At 36.2% G+C, this 19338-nt stretch overlaps 1 protein-coding gene across 10 annotated transcripts in view; it reads right to left on the reverse strand.

Annotated features, from left to right (window-relative positions):
• PCNX1 (pecanex 1) overlaps positions 1 to 19338 on the reverse strand; it is an 86615-nt gene that overhangs the window by 52433 nt on the left and 14844 nt on the right. For 4 of the 10 annotated variants that reach the window (XM_056492237.1, XM_056492234.1, XM_056492233.1 and 1 more), the window contains 4 exons: positions 17423 to 17468; positions 16464 to 16553; positions 13163 to 14863; positions 2532 to 2664 (listed from right to left, as the gene is read on the reverse strand). In XM_056492237.1, coding sequence (XP_056348212.1) covers positions 2532 to 2664; positions 13163 to 14863; positions 16464 to 16553; positions 17423 to 17468 — 1970 coding nt within the window. The remainder of the gene's footprint in view (positions 1 to 2531; positions 2665 to 13162; positions 14864 to 16463; positions 16554 to 17422; positions 17469 to 19338) is intronic. The other 6 variants (XM_056492239.1, XM_056492238.1, XM_056492235.1 and 3 more) reach the window with 5 other exon arrangements.

Genomic DNA, 19338 nt, shown 5'->3' on the forward strand with positions numbered 1-19338 from the left:
AAAGTAATTGCAATCATGGATAGGAAATTACAAAAAGAAATCAAGTTTAATTCAACAGGTCCTAGGGAGCATTCCCCCAACATCCAATTTTATGATAGAGTTAGAAGATTAGAGATTAAAGAATGGCTGGCAAGAATAAGAAACACAAAACATCGGGGCAACTAAAGTAAATCTAGTAAATTAGTAAATCTAATACTCTTAGAAGTTTAATATCTGAAGTCATGGATTAGCAATATCAGAAACTAGATGGGGGCAGCTCACCAAGAGCATACAGGAGAGATGTCAGTACAGTTGCAGTGATGTTCTGAAAACTTCATAGTAGTAATTGGCTAAAAATGTATTTCTTTACATTTGCTCCTTAGGCATGGTTTCTATTAAATCTTTCTTAAGGGTTTCCCTCTTCCAGTAACACAGAATTTACACTAAAATTCAGCTACTCATATAAAGGAAAGGAGTTTTTTTACTGTTCCCCTAGAAATAACACATTTTTTTTCAGATACATTCCACAGTTGATAGCTCAAATTGAATTTGTGTCAAACAAATATGAAAGCACTTTGGTGTTTGGTTGGACTAAGGCAATTTACTCCAAGGGACAGTCATTTAGCACCACGAAAATTACTTTGAGTAAATTAACCTCACCAAGTATTCAATTCTGAATGTTTTATATTATAAAATACTTTTGATAATTTATGTCAGTATGTTAGACAAAGTACAGTGAGTGGTTTTGAGAGGTTTTTTTAAATGTAGAATAGAACAAATTTAGATAAAAGATGTTTAGAGGCAAAAATATTTAATCTGCTTTTTTTTTTACCCTTGAACTTCTTGTCTGATTAGAGTTACTCCCACTTCACAAAGTGAAATTCATGACTCACAAAGTTCACAAAGTTATTTAATCGTCTCTCACTGAAGTCAAGCTTAAGCCATGGCAATCTTAATGATTGCACCAGCATGTGGAAATGAGGCAGCTATCAACCACAGTTTAAAACAGAGTCCTTTATTTTCCTTACTTATATATCTACAAGAAAGAAAACACTTTTCTAACTAATACACAGTTATGGCACTTTCTTTAGTCTGCACAGCCTCTTATGCTGCAATACATAAAGCTGCACTACCCTCCTCTATAAAAAAAAAAAAAGGAAAATAAAAGCTCAGAGGCACGCAAAGGCAATTAGGTAAAGCAAAAGTGATCTGAAAGAATACAAAATTTCATCATCCTTCACTATCACCAGCTTGAACACCCTACATTCAGTAAGACCAAAATCTTAACCAAAAAAAATCTGAAATTTAATGATTACTACTTTATATTGCATAGGCCACTAAAAAAACACACCTAGCTAGTTTCAGTCCTTGATATGACAGAAGTCAATCCTTCATCTATTATATTTCTAGGTACCATTGTTGCACTCCCCCTGCCTGAGGAAAATTTGCAAACGTAATCCTCAGATATTTTAGTGGTGTGACAAAGATGGCACAATTCCTGTGCCATCCTCTGTTCTAAGGTATTTTCTTTTTATTTGTTAAGTTTCCACAGCTTTTCCTAGTTCAAAAAACTACATCAATATTCCCTAAACACAAAAAGACTTCAGCGTACAAAAGAAGACCATTAAGAATATATAACAAATGCAGTTACTCCTATATATTTTATCATGCAACTAAAGGAAGAATTACTTCAGTACTTATAATAGGGAACTGTTCCTTCTTCTACAGGACTTCTCCTCACCAGAATCTCCAACACCATACGCAACCAAGAAATTGAAAGACTAAAACAGAAGATTAAAAACTTATGGTGGCTTGTGCTTCTACTGTTCAGGCTGATTGATCAAACAGAGCTGCTGTACCTAAAAAGTCACTAGGCTCAGCATAGTAAACAAAGGGGCCAGTAAAGGCTGGGGGACTTCGGAGATATGTGCATACACTACATTTTCAACGTTGCCAATGCATGTAAATTGCCACACAATTGGATTTAACACTAAGCAATACTGGGCATTTTATTCATTATTTCTCTTCTACTGTAAAAAGCTCAAAGATCTTCATAAACGTTTACCTGTATTTTAGATTTGGAATCTCTGTATGTACTTAGCTCTTTATAATGTTCTGTCATTTTGCTTCTCTCACAATCTGCAAATGTGAAAAGTGATCACAGTACTAGTCCCTAATGCTTACATTCTTCGAGAAAAGAAAACCAAAATGGGGGGTTGCTGATTCTATTTTTTCTTGAGTTTCTCTTGTTGATTGAAAGTTCCAAAAATTTTTTATAAAAACCACTGAGACTAAGTTTGTTAGCATTAGTTAATTTTTATATCAATCTTAAAACAGATATAACGTGTTAGAGACTGACTATCCTGACCATTTTTTAAATAGTGCCACATATACATGCACAATTCAACAAGCCCACAGTGACATGCAGTGACAGCTCAAGGAGGTTATGGTGGGGAAGGAAGTAAAAAGTGCTTTTCTGGCAACACTGGTGGGTGTGGGGAAGTGGTCTGCTGCATGCATGCTAAATATGGTGGAACATTTAGATACCCTACCTGAGGGGTGATCCGATGAGCAATGTAGGAGGGGTAGGGTTACTCCCTGCATTGTGCCGGCGTCGTACTGCCTGACGCCTAAATGTGCTGCGTTCACGGCGGAATGTGACAGTCTCCTCGCTGGCTTGTGCTGCTGCATCAAGACAGACTTCAGGTCAAATAAGAACCCATCCTAGTTACGTACACAGTAACTTAAGACTCCTTTCTTCCCTCTGACCCTCCCCAAGTTAATGAACTTGACTCGCAACAACAAAAGTAGCTTATGCCCTAACTGATCAAACAAGCTGCCTAAAGACAGGATCACAACACACAGTTATTAGCAAAAATCTGGGTGGTTGGGGAAGTGCTCTTGCATATACATCTTACTTTTTTTTACCCCCAGATCCAAACAGCCAGCTTGCAAAAGAAGTCAGACATTCCAAATCTTCTCTGTTTACACATGGCAGGAAGAGAGACCTGATCTCATCCTTTATCTCATTGAACAAATAATTAAGAAGAAGCCTGAACAACAATCTAGCAAAGTTGTCTACCACCTCTCACCATAATCTTCCCAATTTTATAACTTCTCCCAAATAGTTAGGGCTGAGGTTAACCTCAGGACAAATCAAGAGTAGCTTACTTTTTTTCTCTAATAAGCATTAAGAGATGCATGTTGCTCCATCTAGACTAGTTACAATATAATTTACAGAGACAGTAGGTTGAGAATAAGTGAGAGAATTACTTCTTTTTAAGGACTGTTGGCTTTGTTATTTCAAGTTCCCAAACAAAAGGTTTGGTTCAAATTTACAAAGCAACATCTTAAAAAACAGTTTACATTTATGTACTCTAGGGATTAAAATATTTATCCACACATTATCCCCCAAAATCCACCTTAAACTCCAACTTAAACTTAATGCTCCTTAAACTCTACAGTCTGAACAGTTTCAGGTTTGGATTGCTTCATGGTATGTCTACAATCTAAGAAGTCTTCCTCCTGAGCCAAGGAAGCTCCCAACCAATTTGAATGCAGAGCACTAAAGAGCTCAAATGAATGGGCCACAGAGAAAAATAGGGTTTGGCAGGCAAGAGGAGGAGGAAGAAAAATAACAAAGTCAGTGCAAGAGGAGAATCACAAATCTTGACAAGGAAATCATAACTTGGGGGCCAAGAAGCCTGTTACTAGAGTGAGAAAACCAAGAACTGTGTCAAACAAAAAACAAACATCCCCTCTATCCCCTCCACCAAAACAAAAAACCCACAGAGAGCAATGGCAGGAACACTACAGGCAGAGCAGCCCATATGCACTTCAGCACACTTCAGGTTACAACACTGCTGTCATTAAGCTTTCAACACTTACCAGCAGAGATTCTAATGCTGGTCTACAGGGAACAGAACCTATAGCAACCTACTACTGTTGTGTACTACTGCCATAATTCAAGCAATAAAGGCTGAAACAAGAGCTTAACTGAGAGTTTAAACCTTAAAGATTTTAACCCATGAACCACAGGTTACCAAATGAATTCTCTACCTGAAGCTTTGATTTATAGCTTGCTTTAAAATGAAAGAAGCTACATAAAGAGATTAACACCAACATTCAAGCTACAAGCATTTCATTACCAAAACTACTGAAGATAAGGGTAACCCTGACTCAGTCCTTTCCTGTACTTGCAGGAAAATCAGGGATTTGCTCATTCCATCCTCATTCCTACACAAGTGTTTTTACAGTTTTAAGCATCAATAGATTATACTACCTTTTCACGGTGTTTTAGCAAGAATTCAGTAAGTTTCTCCTGTGGTTTAATATACAGCTTTATTTTAATACGCTAATTTCTTTAAGCATTTCTTTGCAGCTCTCATACTTGAAGTACAAAGCAAATGAACCACACTAAACAAGACAGACTGAATTCTGAAACATGAGGTCAAAGTGACCCATTGATTTTGGACAACAATTTCTAAATCTCATTATTTTTAGAATACACACAGCAAATAAAAATTCACATTTACAACACAGCTTCCACTGAGTTCAGATGCAAAAGCAATTCTGGTACTCAGACCACAGTTAAGCACCACAAAATAAGGAACAGTAACTAGTCTTAACTGAAATGTAAATATCTGAATATCCATTAAGATGGTAAACATCAACATTGCATCTTAATTACCACTTGCAACTACTTAGCAAAAGCAACTTTCAAGTGCCATTCTTTAAGGTAGTATACTTAGCACTCACAGATACTGTTTTTCTTTAGCAAGCATCTTCTGCAATAACACAAGCAGAGACTATTAAAACACATAGGTCCTCCCTATATAGCTCCAATTTATCACTAAAGCAAGTCACAAGAACAGAGGCAATGTCCTGTGAGGAAACTAAATATACAAACATGCTTGAAGACAAGAAAAAAAGAAAATTAAAAAACCTAGTATATACTTGGGCATTAAATTCAAAGCTGTACAGGCAAATAGCTTTGACATTTTCTAGCCTTTTATAATTTCATTTTAACTTTTAGAAGTCAAAGTGGATTTAGGTGCAGCTTTCTACCTGTTTTACCATGAGACTCTTGACTTATCATCCTGAAACTTTTGCTCAGTGCACATCTTTTATACATATTCTTCTTGAATGCAGATGGTGACATTCCAGGTCACTACACAAGTCTACCAAGTTCTTTTCAAAAAACTGCAGGGCTTTTCAGACCAACAAGCTCCAAGTCTGCTAACATTACACAATATTTCAAGAAACTACATGAAGAGAACAGGACTAAAGAAGTTAAAAAAAAAAATAAATATAAGCTAGCTGAGCAGAGAGGATTAGCATAAAGTGTGGAAAGCCAAACTGGGCAAAGTTTGCTCTTGGTTGTAAAGGAAAACCAGAGGGGTTGTGCTTTTGTTTTTTGTATTTGCCCACTGGCTTTGTTCACTCTTGGGGAGGACTTTTTGGCAAGCTTTTGGTTTTAATATCATCTCAGAGAAGACATACAATTTAAAATATACACATATCAGTATGGAAAGCTCTTTATATTAATTTGTATTACTTGTGTTTCTACTTGCCTTTAATGAGAAGAAGCAGTGCAACTGTTTGTGAATTCACCAGTAGGAAGTAAGACAAAGTTCCTAACTTACCTTCTTCCATGATCTGAGATCAGTTTTATCATGTTTTAATTAAATAAGCTTTCTTTAATATTTATGATTGCACATACACTTCTCCAATACTGCTACTTACAACAATTTATCTTAGTCTCCAGAAATGTAAGATCCAACATCTACAGTCATGAACAAAATCCAGATGTAACAGGAAGAGATAACATGAGTAATACTTCTAAAGTTCCTGCTTACTTCAGCTTAAACAGTAGAGGAAGAAAACCTTTTCAGCCTACAGAATGTTTGTTAAAAGGTGCTCTGTGTTTTTTTATTCTACACTTCTATGCTGGATCACTACACTTCATATCAAGAAATGCAAGCATTTCCTCTGCATGCTGTCATATGACTCTGGATCCCCAGCATTATTGATTCTCAAGAAGACAAAAACCATGTTTGAAGTTCAAGGTGCACAAATTACAAACACAAACCTATATCCCAGAGATCAATAAAATAGGAAGTGGAAACCTAGAGACAACCTTGAAGCAAACTTAACCCCTTACACACCTATTCCCAAATATAATACAATTCTTTTCAAAGAAGAGATAATGACACTTGTATCTGTTAATGAATATGTGTGTGCATGCACAGTTGCATTAAAATTAACTTGTTTAACATTTGACTGGAAAAGAGCCAAATTAGCAGTTACACACTTAAAACATCATGAGGATATCATTTTGTCATCAGGCACGTGGAATGATACTTTACATTGAATGTTTCTACACTCACTTCTGTAGTTTTCCTAAGTTTTAAACTGAAGACTCACAGTTTTACAGTGTAACTATACAATTGTTGTATAAGACACCTAGCTTTAAGAAACAAAGTACAAATAGCTTCCTTTGAACAGGAACACTTATATAAAAACAAGCCAAAACATTTGTAACATCTCCCTGCACCTGTTTAACACTGCTTTTAATCAAAACTTAGAAGCTTAAGAACATAAAGAAGCAGAACTGCCAAAATTTTATTGCATCAGTAAGAGCATTTCATTTTGCTACAAACAAATGCTAAACCCAGTGCCTTAGACAAATTCTGAAATACAGAAAAATTCTTCATAAGAAGATTCCTGGAAAGATGTGGTACAATACTAATACAATGGTGAAGTATCCATGTGGAAAACCATAAAGTTCTGAGGATAAAAACTGCAATCATTTAACTTGAAAGCAAGCAAGAAAAAAACCTACCACAGCAGAAAGTCTCCCTCAATCTTCTCAGGAAAAAAGAAAAAAAACCACAGCCAAAAAACCCCACACCCCTCCCCCATCACTCAAAGTCTAGATGGTTTTGAACATTAGTCTAGTTAGGCATGGTTATAGGTATGCAGGGAACCTGAGCGATGCTTGGACATGCCCTTCCTCATCCTATCAAAATGGGAAATTGATCTATTTTCCATCACTAATTACTAAGCCTACACGTTCTCAGCAAGAGCTGGATGAATGGTTTATGGCTGATGCACTCACATAAGCAATGAAATTTGCAAATGCAAATAAGCAATGGAATTCTTCGAAGACAGAATGTACTTTGCCCAACCAAACAGCTGAAATGTTGTTGTTCTGTACTGAGCATCAACATGTCATTTGTTTGAAACCTGAGAGGTGTACTTCACATGCATCTATGGGTTAGCACTACCATTCTCTTTATGGTTGAGGCATTTATAGTTTATTTTCACATGCTCTAACACTTTAATAAAAACCATACTTGAAAGATACCCGAGCAGAAAGAAGCAATCTGTTCAGTCCATATCTTCAGCATGCAGTTGCTAACCACCATATCATTATGCATCTTAATAAAACCTACAGTTGCAGGGATTACTTATACTTCTCCGATAAAAAAAAAAAAAAAAAAAAAAAAATCAAAATATTGGCTCGGAGTATTATAACTTACTGTGAATATTTAATGAAAAAATATCACTAATTATTATTTCTGAAGAACAGAGATGTGGGCAGCAAAGGAGAAACAATGAAGAAGAGCGTGATATCTCCAAGTTATAAACTTTCACTAGAAAATATTGCAGAAGAAGACAACACACAATTCAGGAAAAAGTAAAGCCCAAAACTTCAAGCTGTGGTTGCATTTATAAAAATGAAAAAAAAAAAAAAGTCTGAAACTAGCCTGAAGAAATATTTACAATTACATCAAAACAGTCACTACAACAACCTGAAAAGCAAAACACTACCAAGGAGAGGACAAAGCAGGACAATAAAACCATCTGGTTTGAATTCTGAACCAAACATTTTTACAGATCAGCTTGGCAGTAAAATTTTTATACTAAGGCCAAAGATAAAACTAAGACTCTTAGTTTTTCTACTTCATTGTACTTCCATTGTACTTGAATTACTGCACTTTTTAAAACATTAGGCTACTTGCATAGATCTCTCAGATATAACGCTGATGTACTTCAGGTCAAAGAACTAAAGCTAAACCCCATCTGATCCCCTGCCAAATACAGGCCCTATAACCAGGGTTCAGGTATCAATACCTAGTAGTATGTTCATGTAGCAGACAAATGTTCATAATCGACATTAGTCTTGATTGAAGTTAGTTCTGATTTTGTGTTTAGATTTATTCACCTTAAGGAAAAGATGTTGTAAATTTCAGAACACAAACTTTCCAGCATATGTGGCATACTATGTTAGCATATCATACACAGAATGTCGTGTTTGTATTACATAGCCTTAACTAAAACACCAAAATAACACTCATTAGAGGCCAACTTCAATGAGTTGAATGAGTTTCATCTCACAGCTACATTTTGCAGCAATGTGAGCAATTCCATCAGCTGACAGAGCTTTTAGAACCTTCTTGCTCATATGCATGCCAATAAACCCAGGTACATCTAGATGCCAGCATGAAGGTGCAGCTTCATCTTTATCTAATATCAAAAATTCCTATTCAATTCTTGAGATGAACACTTAGGAAATACATGAACAAGACATATCAGCAAAATGGAACCACTCTTACCAAATCAAGCAAACGTCATCTAATGAAAGGCTCTGTATTATCCATAAATACCAGAAAGAGGACAAAACACAGTACTGAATCCCAAAAAAAAGTACAAAAATTTTGGTTTACTAGGAAGTGGTTAGCAATTAAGAGATGCAAGACTAATTCCAAGTGCTATTTCATTGCTAAGTTCCAAAACTGTAGAAATTCCACAGCAGGCTCATATATAATTCCTGACACTGTCTAGATCTTTAAGTGTTTAAAGGCAGCAATCTGGCCTGTACTGAGATGACAAGATATCCAGCATCAGAGGGAATTCTGGGAAACTCGACCATCACACACAAAAGCCATGACAGTACAATAAAATGCTTATAGAAGATAGCCCTTTCTACTGCTGATCTGCTTACCTGGATCCAGTTACAGCACAGCTCTACTGAATACATGAACAGATACAGTCAACATACACACAACCTGATCACAGGAACTGCACACATTTTTCAGTTTCTACCATTTCTAAACTGCAATTTCTCATGCAAAACTGTTTGGTTTAGGTAGGCTTGAGGATGAACTGGCAGATGAACAGAAAACAAGATCAAAAGCCTCCTCTTCTATAATTATATTCATTCTATCTGCAGGGAAATGTAGCAAAACCTAAAGCCATCAGAAGCATGGAAGAGCTCTGCAAAACAGGCAAATCAAGTTGTGACACAGACCATGTGCAACATCGGCATAGTAGGAAAAAAGTAATATATTGCTAGCAGCTGCCATGACCATTGGCTGAGTAACAGAGAACTGAATTGTAATAATTGCAGGCAGACACACTAAGCATATATGTACAAATACACACACACACACTGAAGAGGTGAACAGTTTCCATGTGTCATATGAAACACAAGACTAATCCAAACTCACAAAGCCCTATTTTGACTGCCTGTAGAGATGTACTGCAGACCTCAAAACAGAGAAAATAGTATGAGCTCTTACTTCAATATTGCTAGGCAATGGACAGAAGGAAAAATGCATCACACTGCATGCAGTTTTATTTACAAAAGGGTATGTATCTTAAGAACTTAAAGTAAATAAACCTTAAATTGCAGCAAGCTGTAAATCAGAGCAGCAACTTAAAGAGCACAACTTTTACAGTTAATACAAAACTGGAGAGAACACTCGACTTTTCAGGCCAGCTCAAAACATCACGGTGTTATATACAGCATTATGGTAGTTCTTTAAATTGTTACACACAGCTACCCAGAAACAGCACTGATAGAATCTGACAGAGACCAGGCACAGGACAATGCAAAGGGGGTATTTCTAGAATATCACTAGACTGCAGAGCAACTTCAACTAACCCACAAGTCACCAATTCACTAGCTGCTTTTGGAGTGGGAATGGTTGAACAAGGAAAACAACCACTGTAAGACATCTTCCATATTTTGTTATGCATCCACCACATACACTTAATTTCAGAATTTTCAGATGCTGTTTCTCTGCATTTTAATGAATTACAATTTATATTTAAATGCACATAGTATCTCACAGCAAGTGAGTCATTCACTGCTTCCTGGCATAATAATACAGAAATGAAACCACTAAGTTGTATCTGCAGAAGTGAAATATGCACAAGTTTGTACAACATCCTGCATAGTGGAAGATTAGTAAAGGTCATACCCATTACGAAACACATTTTAGCAGTTACACAAACAAGAATGTACTTCTAGTCTCTAAAGACTGAAGGATAAAATGAAGTTATAATTACTGATTTAAGTCATATTTGAAAAACAGGAACTGAAAGCTGCTAACTGGAAAAAAGGAGGTGGTATAACACCAGTCTTTTAATTATCCTGTGTGCATCTATTAGTTATCTGTTTCAGGAAGTTATCATAAGCAAATCACAGACACTTAAAAATATTTAAATAAAACTATAAAATAATCCTTTTGGCAGGAGGTTGGACCAGACTACTTCTAAAAATCACATCCAACCAATATCCCCTGATCTTAGGAAAATCCAGATCAAGTTTATTCTGTAATTCACCTGCAACAAATAAATAATTTCTTAACTTCATCCAAAAAAATGCTATACATATATATACATAACATGTACTTATATTACACATATATATCTTTAAAAATCTCCCAAAAGGTGAAGACATCTCAGTAGTAAGAAATACTGGCTATAAAGGACGTAGATCCTAAAGAGTTAAAACATTTTCTCTCATTACTATTAGTAATTGGTAAGCCTAAAGAAGAAAGCCGCAATTAAACATACAAATGTTACAAAACTTGTAATCTAAGCTACAAATTTGGGGGGAAAAAACCCAACAAACCCACACAAGAGAAAAGCCAGTAAAGAAGGACACTATGAAAGAAATAGTCAGATCATGAACAGATAAATGCAATGTAATTACTGCCTTGGTGGTAGACAAGATTAAATAAATAAACAAGAATAAATAAATATTTAAGTAGTGCTAAAGAAAAGCAAGTCATAATTTTATTCTGCTTTCAAGAAAAGAAAAAGGCAGAATTTCTTACAATAATAAAGCAAATATTTCCTTTTCCCTTTGTAGGAATAAACAACAACATACAGCTAATGTTATTAACCCTATCATGCCATCAGATCTAGAGAACTCAATCCCAGATTGTTTCTTAAAAGACAGCCTGCAACCCACAGAGAAGTACTACTTGGGTACTTGCTACTTATTAAAAATACTATCAACTTCCAAATGACCACCATGTACAATTTTAAACTAGAAATAGATCAGGCCAGCAAGCCTTTCCTGCTTTAGCTGCTACAAATTTGAACCTTTAAGATTGCTTTGAAATGCGTTGAGTCAAATGGTGGAGAAAACAAACCTTTTCAAAAGAGCTATCAAAATATTTCACAATATTCAGCATCTGTCTTCCATCAATTCTTTCAGACTACTGACAAGTAGTAAGCACATATAAAGTCTGACATGTTCTGAAAGGTAAGGTATGTTAATCCTCCTTTGCACATAAAGGGAGAATCTTAACAGATTTAAGTACTAATAACACAAAATTTAATCAAATTTTGTGCTAAGGAAAGCATAGAGTCAAAATGGTAAATACCTAAAGGAGACCCTTTATTAGTCAAATTACTCTTAGTAGACACGAATAGCTGTCACTTTAACAAGGCCTTATGAAGAATGTGTATTAAATGTTTAGCTTGTAGAGTTAGTACTAGAAGAACGATCTTGACTCTTTTATTGAAGTTACCACAAAAATCTGTTACTAGGAATGACAGAGAAAGCTAAAAAAAAAAAACAAACCACACATTTGTATACATAAGTAAAGTGAAGGCATATAAATAAGTATGAAATAATTGTAAATCAGTCAAATTTGATCAATAATCAATACACAGCTGAACTTCAGTGTGGCACACTTTCTTTTCCTCCTCAGAAATTAATTCTACTGATTTTTCTAGTTCTTTTGTTAATATTAACAATAAAATAAAACCACATATAACAAATCTCCACAAAAAACCCCAAACAAAACCAAAAGAAACCCCCGCCATTGGTCATACACCTCATCTCATTGTGGTCTGGAAACCTTTTTTTAAGATGAATCACTGTATTTTGTTTAGGCAGTCTATATAACAGGAACAGTCAAATTTGCTATAGTTTATTAAAAGTACCTGTCTTGATCTAAAATACAATTTTATGAAAGGTTTGTCCACCTAAAGTCCAGATTATCTGGTAGCTATTGGCCTCTGAATATTCCAGAAGTCAGACAGAGTTAATCAGCAACCTCATATTGTTCTGAAAATGCATTTTAAAGACACTTATCTACCTTGATGCAAAAAGCCTTCCAGTTAAGGCAGTCAATATAGTTAACCAAGAAAAAAAACAAACATTATAACAAGCAATAAACAAAAAAAAAGTTAGGTGCTCCAAATTTTGTTTAAAATGCCATTACTAATCTATATTAATAACAGCTACTCCAGGCAGCTTATTGTTCACATTACACCAAGCAAAACAATAGTTAGGGAAAATAAGAGGAAACTACACTCCTCTCCTGCAATGGAAGGTTATTGTGTTCACATAATGAAGACAAAAAAAACCCCCAAAAACCCAAAATAAACAAGACTGTCTAGTCAGCAATGACAAGGCTAAGCAAAAATCAAATCCCTAGGAGAATTCAGCTTAGTAACCAGACCACTGTAAGAATCCACAGTTAAAGGCAGCATGGTAAGGATTTAGGATTGGTTTTATTTCTTGATACCACTTCAAGCCATGCCAGAAAGGCTGCAGTATTTTGATTACTCAGTACAATGGAGCAGGTTTCATTTGATCACAAGTAGTAGTTTTAAGAGAGACCTCTAATTAATGAGGACTACTGGTAATAAATCCCTAACACCTCTACTTAAAGATTTTGTAAAAGCTGTTCGGATTCAACACCCATTTCAGTAGATCTTACAACAGATTATGAAGGAAATGTTTTTTGAGTTTTACTAGGCAAGACTGAAGAAACGGGGAGAATGCTTAAGTACAATTTTAATTTAAGTCATAGATATCACATTCATTAACAAAATACAACAAGGTACTTCTGGTAGGTCATTTACTTACCTCCACTTGCTGATTCTTGCTCTTCCCCTTCAGGAAATGTAGCCTGGCTTGGTAAGCTATTCCTAGAACGAGTGACTGACTCTAAGTGTGAAGCCCTTCCCAACAGAGATAGCTCATCTAGCACCTCTCCTTCTTTGGCTTCCAAATCAGATTTTGAAGTGGTTAACTGTTTTATGTTACCTGGTGCCATTAAACTATTTGGGTCATTTAAACAAGCTACAGTACCACTGTCCAGGCTTAACACTCTGGCACGATTCTTGGCACTGTTTGTGCTAGAAGTCCGTCGTGTAGATCTTTTTTTGCTAATTCCTTCAGAGCTTACGTGGGTTTTGTGAGCATTTTCAGAGTCTGCGCCCCCACGGTCTTTAGAAACGTATTTGGTCTTTAAAGCACTGTATTTTCCCTCAGGAGACTGGCATGAATGGGAGGTGGTGCTGGAAGAGCTATCACTGCTGAACTGGTGAGCTGACTGCATGCTTGATGTCCTGCTCAAGTCACTTTGATCACTGGAGTCCTCATCGTGACAAAACACAGCACTGTGAGGTTTAGTACCAGATACACCTCGGAAGGAAACATATTCCCTGTGCCGACTTGAATCAAAACTACTAGCCCGTTTTTTTCCTGTCCTTCTCCGGCTGGACTTGTGGGTAGAGGCTGTTCGATGTATCAAACTAGAAGATTTTGGTCGAACATCTCCTTCCTTTTGTTTTCCACTAGTTTCTTTAGAAGCTCTTGAATCTACTAACACAGCTAGTTTCTCACTCTGCTCCTCTCTTTGTTCAGCAGCCTTCCCATGCGGCCTGTCAGCTTGTGTAGTCAATTCATTGGCATGTGGGTTCTTATTGGCCTCTTCTGAAGCAGAGGCACCAAGACCTTTCTGGCTGTGCATCTCATCAGATGCATTAGAACCCCTTCCCCCTTGAACACCACCCAGAGGACTCACTTCCACAGCAGTCCTTTCACTACTAGTCCTTTTGTCAGTAGTAGAACTACTGTCATCCTCTGAGTCGACACCACAGTCTTTTTTCTTACCATCCTTTTTTTCTTCTCTAGGAGACTCCTCCTCGTGCTCTGACAATACACTTTCTATATGCGTTGAGCTAGTATGTTCACTTTTGTAGCTACTGATGGTACTGTTGGTGTCACGATCAGTCCCGCTGCAGTAGCTTTCTGTAGAACCACTGCTTCTAGTACTCAGGCTTCTCAGACTGTCCATACTTTTGTCTGCTTTCAAGGACTTGCTCTTCCCACTCTTAGTCAATGGTTGAGGGCTGCTACTTTTCAGAATGTCATCTAATTGAAAAACTCCTGAAATGCAAGAGTTCTCACCCAAAGACTCTCGGGATCCAGAAGGGGGTTTGGAAGCTTCTAACTCACTGACAGGATCTAGTCCTCGTTTTTGCTGATAGAGAGGGAAGTCATTTAGTGAAGCATCTGGAAAAGCAACAGCAGAGCTAGAAGTCCTTGGTACACCTCGTGGTCTATGATCCTTCCTATAGGAGTGAGAATGCAGAGTTACCAGCGAAGCTACTTCTGTGTCACATGTACTGTTTTTAGACTGGTCCACAAGCTGGTTGTTCGAGAGGCACACTTTGTCACCGCTGTCCCTTGGCAAATCCTGTCCAGAGGACAATGAAGGTTGGATGGAGACAAACGAGTCGTTCGAGACCAGACGAAAAAGCTTCCGATCAGTTGCCAAATCTGTTAAAGTACATATTTAAAAATATTCATGTAAATATTCTTGTAAGTTATACAACTTGCTTTAAAACTGTTTATATCAGACAAAGTAAATGAACTAAAAAATCCAATTGCAGGTGTGAATTCATCACATTACAATTTAAAAATATTTTATAACATCTAGGCAAACCTGATAGGCTTTAATTAAAAAAAAAAAAAAAAAAAAAAATTCACCAATACCCGCTTATCCCTAGCAACTAATAGACAACGAAATTCTGACAACCTCCTCTATTGCTTATATGTCTCAGACTTAATATTTTTACATATTCCTTTTGTTTTGGTTCCTTGATGCAATAAATACATTTTAAAGTTATTAATGAAAACACAGTAAACCCCATTAACTCTGAAGGCAACAAAAACCCAACAAAAATCAGCTTTCCTAGTGGATACCAAGTAAGCTCACAGCAAGGATGCAGTCACTGTCACAGGTCTTTTTGTACTATAAAGAAATTCCCTATGAAGTCACTAAGTTTTACTACCTTCTAAAAAAAAAAAAAAAAAAAAAAAAAAAAAGAAGAGGTGGTGTTTGCTGTTAAAGCAAATCATGATCATGAGGATTTACTGCTAGATCTTAGTTAAAACAAGCATTCCTGTTACCCATCACAAGCAGTCTCCCTTAAGTGACCCTCTGCAGGCAGTAATACAAGCCAGGCTACTTTCCCTTTTGCTACTCCCACTAAAAATAGATCTGGAGGCCAACTTAAGTTTCTACAATTGCTAAATTTCTGTAGAGTATATTTGAATACATGCAGCTTAAGAGACTTCACGGTTACATTACTCAGCTGAGAGTAGCAGAACCCTGCTGCCTATTACAACAGCATGGCCACCTGTGATGCTCCATTTCAAACACTTTGTGCATTGAATCACACAGTAATAACTGAATCATCCATGTAATGGCTCTAATCACCCATTAGTGATAAGACTGGCAAAACTTAAAGGTGGTATTCTCAGAGTTAACTTTCTCCTACTCACCATGTACTTGAAAATCAGCAAACAAAGATTTCCCTTTGGTTTTACATTCTGCTTTAGTCTAAGCAGGTCCTTTCCTGACAATGAAGCTAAATGCAAAATTGTCCTGTTTTGTTTCAGAACACAAGCTAACGTTTTCCTTGCATGTTAGGAAAAAAAACTCAAAAAAAAATTCACCAAGCTCTTGTATCTGGAAACAGAGAGGTCTGTATGGGGTTATTTACTTTATAGAAAAGCCCCGCACATTTACATTTGTCTGTACTTGTAAGGAAAGCAAATTAGTCTACAATGAAGTCCATTAACCCCAGGCCATGTGTAGTCTACGAGATACTAAGTTAGCTATCTTTCATCAGTAAGGTGACAGTAAATATTTATTACCTGCTGGAAGATGTCAGAACAAGGAACACAAAGTATAAAGTTATAAGCATTCAAATTACACTTCTCAGAAGCTTGAGTAATAAAGAAAGGAAAGGGAACCTCAAGATACCCTTTCTTAGAGTCTATCTACAGACTGCATGAATTTATTTAGCATATTAAGCAAAGGGTCTTCAGTAACAAAATACCATGTTTAAATATGGAGAAGAAGAAATTTTACCTTGTTCTTCACTCCCTTCTTTACATAGGCTAGAACTCTGGCCAAGACTCAAACTGATATCATCAGAGGTCTTGGCAGTGTCAGTATCACCTGCAAAGTTTAAGAAATAAGAGTACTAGGGCTCAAAGTATTAACACACGCATCTACATTCTCACTTGTCATGAAAGACTGTTGCTTGTATTTCTTCACTTATAGGTAAATAACAATTGTACACAATTACAATAACACAAGATTTCTTTTAGATACAAGTATTGTTTACTCTTCGTCTAATCTTCCACAGAACTCAATGGCAATAAAAAATTTTTTCCCCCTTAAAGATGTATCTATTGGAATATTTCTTTTTGCATGGTTGTCCATAATAAACAATGTGGTAGACTAAGAAAATATTCCTAATGGTCAGAAAACCAAGGAGAAAAAAAAAGAAAAAAAAAAAAAAAAAAATCAAGGTGACAAAAATTTACATTCAATTTATTTTTTGCCTTATTATTGGCTGGATAAATCTACAAGAAAATACTCATAATATGCAAAATTGCTAACTTTTCATCTTAGAGGTGTTCAAAGAGGCTGGAAAATGCTTTAGTTAAATGTCAAGCAACGAGAAGTAATCAAGTCATCAATAATAGATGACTTGACAACAATACCAGAAAGGTAATTGATTGCACTGAACTCAAAATAGTAAAGTCTACCCCAACCAACCCCTTGCCTCTGCATATTACAGGCAAAAGGAAAACCAGTCATTACATGGGAAGTAGAACACGGGCCCCAGAATATTCTCTCCTCATATAATTTGCATGTCCATAGAAGACTTCCCCCAACTAGTAAATGCTGTATTTCACTCAAAAAAAAGAAAAAAAAAAAGCATCAAGATGATAAAGGTAGACAGTATTTGGAAACAACACAGTAAACAACAGTGATTTGAAGTGCTTCTGTAAGGTAGTTCAAGTAGCTAAAAATCTCACCTTTGATGGTTGCTGCTGTTCCCAGACGAGATAACCCAGATCCAACCTAGAAACAGGGAATTATGTAAAAAGCTGCACACTTTCAGGAAATAAACAATCGTTATTTCCTATTACTGCAACACATGTATTTGCCTATACACCTAGGAGAGGTTTTTAAAGGCACAAAAGCATCCAGCAGCACAGTGCTGTAAAATTCTGACTGTTTCCACTGCAAAGAGACAAAAAGTGATGTAATTAAGCATTCAACTACATCACAGTACTATTCTATTGAAATCATGCTGATTTCAAAAAATCTTTTAATCTAGGAATTCTCCTTACTTAATGCAGAGTACAAGTGCAGTGCTACACTAGTAATTGTTGTTGTAAAACTGAACATTTAATGCAGTGATCCTAGTTGTACAAACTGCTTAAAGAAAACACAATCTCAGTACAAAATGTATCTGTTGAACACAGTAAGCTAAATGCAAAATCTGCTCCCATGTGAAAAGATACATATTTTTCCAGTTATTTTCACATTCAATTGCAAACCAGCAGGCATGGTACCTGCTTATCCAAAAAAATTTCACCATTTAGGTTTGCAATCTACCTTTCTAATGATATCTTATAATCCATTATTACTTTGCAGAGATGCTAAGAAGAATTTGTTTTTTCCTTCAGTAACACTTTCAGTATGACCTTTCAACTATAAATAGCATACAACAATGCATGTGTCAGATAATTAACTCAAAAAAAGAGAGACTAAGAGCCCTCAAAGGCAAAATCTGAGCCTATAATACATTAAAATAATGGCCATTTGATGGATCGATAAATACTTACTAGGATGCTGTTTTCCAAAAATTCCTAGTTAAAATTACTCTAGGGAAAAGAGCATAATTCTACTAATTATTTTCTGTAAGCACAGCAATTTCAGGTAATGTGAAGATGTGTGCAGATCCTATTCAGGCATAGCACAGAAGAACAATGGCTTTATGTGCAATGTGAAAAAGCAGCTAAGAGCTTGTTTAATACATTTTTTTCACAACATTGTCACACACTTTTAGTTACTCCTTTTGTCACGTTCCAACATTCTTCCATTCAATAACATGTTTTGCTGAATGCTGTCACTGACTACAAATGCAACATCACAGGAAAGCTATCTCATACAGAAAAACTGAGCAGAACTCAGATGCTTACTGTTCATACTCCCTTTTGATGCTGCACACTCAATCACAGGGGATCAGTGAAAACTAATACTAGCACAAATGCATTCTTTCCTTCACAGTAGCATGAACTTCTTCATGTGCTTGAATATTAAAACTGTTACGTCTGGAACATATTTTTTCCAAAGACCAGTCAAAGAACTAATCTGGGCATCATGTTTCTGTATTCCTATACGGACCATTACTTCCTATTCCTTTGAACACCAGCAAATGCCTTCTTTCTCAAAGGAAGGAAAATCTCTGAAGAGCATCTATGCTGCATAACTGAGCATGATTCAGATAAAACACCAACATCAGCATACCACTGCACTTCATTATCTACTGCTTGCTCAGGGAGCTAATTAGAAGAACATGATATTGTAATACCATGCCAAGGACTTGCATATCATTTGAAGACAGATTCTGTGCTTTTACCATGATGCTGCATTGCTCATTATCAACATAAATGTACAGCCTGGCCAATTCCTCTACTTGTCCTCATGAAGGATTGATAAAAACTAGCCACAACTAGCTAAATGTCACAAGCTGAACATAAGGAACAGCAAATACAACGCTATGGAATTTGAACACATAAACCTACAGAAACAGAGCAACTTCCTCAGTGACATTCAAGGCAACTAGAGCATAATGAAGTTACATTAAAATGTAATAAAGTCATGTTCTTCAGCACTTCTATCTGGCAGGAATCCCTATTTATTGCTTTATTCCCAACCCTGC

Source organism: Oenanthe melanoleuca, chromosome 5, assembly GCF_029582105.1.
Source record: "Oenanthe melanoleuca isolate GR-GAL-2019-014 chromosome 5, OMel1.0, whole genome shotgun sequence".
Lineage (NCBI taxonomy): Eukaryota > Metazoa > Chordata > Aves > Passeriformes > Muscicapidae > Oenanthe > Oenanthe melanoleuca.